Source organism: Oratosquilla oratoria, chromosome 19 (genome assembly GCF_046742065.1).
Source record: "Oratosquilla oratoria isolate Oo_2021 chromosome 19, ASM4674206v1, whole genome shotgun sequence".
NCBI classification, from domain to species: domain Eukaryota; kingdom Metazoa; phylum Arthropoda; class Malacostraca; order Stomatopoda; family Squillidae; genus Oratosquilla; species Oratosquilla oratoria.
The window spans coordinates 19,537,277-19,540,068 of NC_134795.1; the positions used below are offsets into that span (position 1 = coordinate 19,537,277).

At 35.1% G+C, this 2,792-nt stretch overlaps 1 protein-coding gene across 1 annotated transcript in view; it reads left to right on the plus strand.

The window, feature by feature from the left end:
* The first annotated feature begins 1,427 nt into the window (after positions 1-1,427).
* The window catches only part of LOC143035510 (uncharacterized), an 8,401-nt gene continuing 7,036 nt past the window's right edge, over positions 1,428-2,792 (plus strand). The window contains exon 1 of the mRNA XM_076202376.1: positions 1,428-1,594. Within this exon, the coding sequence (XP_076058491.1) occupies positions 1,574-1,594 (21 nt within the window). The 5' untranslated portion in view covers positions 1,428-1,573. The remainder of the gene's footprint in view (positions 1,595-2,792) is intronic.

Genomic DNA, 2,792 nt, shown 5'->3' on the forward strand with positions numbered 1-2,792 from the left:
AAATTTGCTGATGATACAAAACTGTGTAGAATGGCAAATGATCACCTAAACCAATTAGATATTCAAGAAGATTTAGATAAATTACAGCAATGGTCTGAAAAGTGGCTAATGAAATTTAACACAAGTAAATGCAAGGTAATGCACATAGGTAAAAAAAAAACAGTAAGTACGATTACAAGTTATTTGGAAATTCGTTAACAAAAGTGGATAGTGAAAAGGATCTCGGTGTCATCATCAGTAACGATCTCAAATCATCCAAGCAGTGCATTTCAGCCTCTGAGAAAGCAAATAAGATCCTAGGACTGATTGCACGATCTTTTGACTTCAAAAGTTCATCTCTAATCAACAAGCTATATAAATCGTCAGTTCGTCCACATTTCGAATATGCTGTTTCCGTATGGTCACAGAATCTCATTAAAGACATTGACAGATTGGAAAAAGTACAACGACCAGCCACAAAACTGATTCCAAATATAAAAAATAAATCATACGAAAATCGACTAAAACATATGAATCTGTTTTCCCTAAAAAAAAAAAAAAAAAAAAAAAAACAACCACAAAATAAAAAAATAACAATTTTTTTAAAAAAAAAAAAAAAAAAAAAAAAAAAAAAAAAAAAAAAAAAAAAAAAAACAAAAAAAAAAACAACGTAGACTTAGAGGTGACTTGATACAGGTCTTTAAGATTCTAAAGGGAATTGACAACATCAAAAGTGACAAAATTTTCACACTGAATGAGAATCAGACAAGAAACAATGGTCTCAAACTGTCAGGAAATAGATTTGATTTGGAAGTGGGTAGAAACAACTTCGCCAACCGTGTAGTTAATGAATGGAATAAACTTCCTGCAAAGGCAGTGCAATGTTATTCAGTTCGAAGCTTTAAGAATCATTTAGATAAACACCTAAGCAAGATGCTGTAATAATTATTATTTATTTTATATGATTTATTTATTTGTTTTGTTATCATTTGCCCGTTTGTTTATTATGATTTGCTTGATTCTCAATTATTATTAGTTATATCTCAATTCATTATTATTTACTATTTACCTGTTTGTTTATTATTTAACTATACCTATGCATTTATTTATGTATTTTATATATTATTTACATTACTATGATTTTTATTTATTCATTTATTTATCATTATTATGATTTTTTCGCACCCGACCTAGATATGGACCAAAAGGTCTCCTGTCGGCATGCTCCGCCTTTATAATTCTTTGTAAGAAAAAATATTCAATGGAAAATTCTTCCCGGTACTGAAAAGTGTCATTCTTCGGTATGTGCGCACCTAAGGTGCCTGTCTGTTGACATGTGTGTGTCTGTGTATCCTGATGAGGCACAGGTGTTACACTCTGAGGACCCCAATCTTCTCTCTTCATAAGAAGAAGAAGAAGAAAAAAAAAAAAACGTGGTCGGATCTGAGGGATCTTCCACAAGGGCCGAGACTTCGAGTGGGTATAAATACCCTCGCACGAAGTACACCGGATCACTCTCGAAGAACTCCCTGAACCAGTTCGATCTCCTGAGGAAGTAGTAATCCTGCCCTGCCGATCTCACCAAATTTTGAACATGATTGCACTGCTCCTGGTGGTAAGTGTTCTGACGTTTTGGCAGTTCTGGTACCTTGTTTTGTCGTGTACGAGCCCCTTATACCTGGACTAGGCAAAGGACTTGAAATTGACGCGGCCCGAAGGGATTTCTCTTCGTCCTCTCTATTCTCGAGGGGACAAGGAGGAGGGTCGTCTAGTACTAGTATGTGAATCGGCTGTCCCTGCTGTGTGTGTGCTGTGTCTTGCTGCATTGCTTCTGACCCAGGGTGTGGGCAGGAGACAGGGATGACCTTTCATCCATGAGGAGCTAAGATGAAAAGGAAACGAATGGATGGTGGACGGGATTGAAATGGACAGGAGTGGCTGTATGTTTTGACTGGCTACCTCCCTTGTCGGGTGGAGAGACCTGTTGGTATGTAGAAGAGATCTACAGCTCAGTAGATATGTAAATATCCGTAACAACTACTGATGTCTTCATTGGGGTGGCATGCCTAAGTATAGGACGCATTTTGGTATGATTTGATTTGATGGTGTTTGGTAGATAGCCTTACTCCTAAATCCGTTAATATTAATGTTGACCAACATGGTGATACTAATGATGACGATAGTAATGGTTATGGTGATGATAATGATAATAGAATTATTACGACTGCAACCACTCATGATGCATACACACACACACACACACACACACACACACACACACACACACACACACACACACACACACACACACACACACACACATATATATATATAAATATATATATATATATATATATATATATATATATATTCATTTATCAACCACAATTCACTTTAATTCTAAGCCATCAACATCAAGAAACTCGAGGAGGCATACATGTAGATATTGATACGCGGTACAGCTAAGGGCTCCAACCTCCGCTAGCTGTACCACGTATCAATTTCTGCATGTATGATGGCTTAGAATTAAAGTGAATTGTGGTTGATAAATGTAAATCTGGTCACTGAGACCCATTAAGTATTGCCATGTATATATATATATATATATATATATATATATATATATATATATATATATATATATATATACAGCATATAATGTGTAATAAAACCAATTGGAAAATAAAATGAAAGGTGACCGAACGTTTTCGTCTATTTAAAACATTTCCAAAGGTCCTTTGAAAATATCTCAAATAGACGAAAACGTTCAATCACCTTTCATTTTATTTGCCAGGTGGTTTTACTACACATTT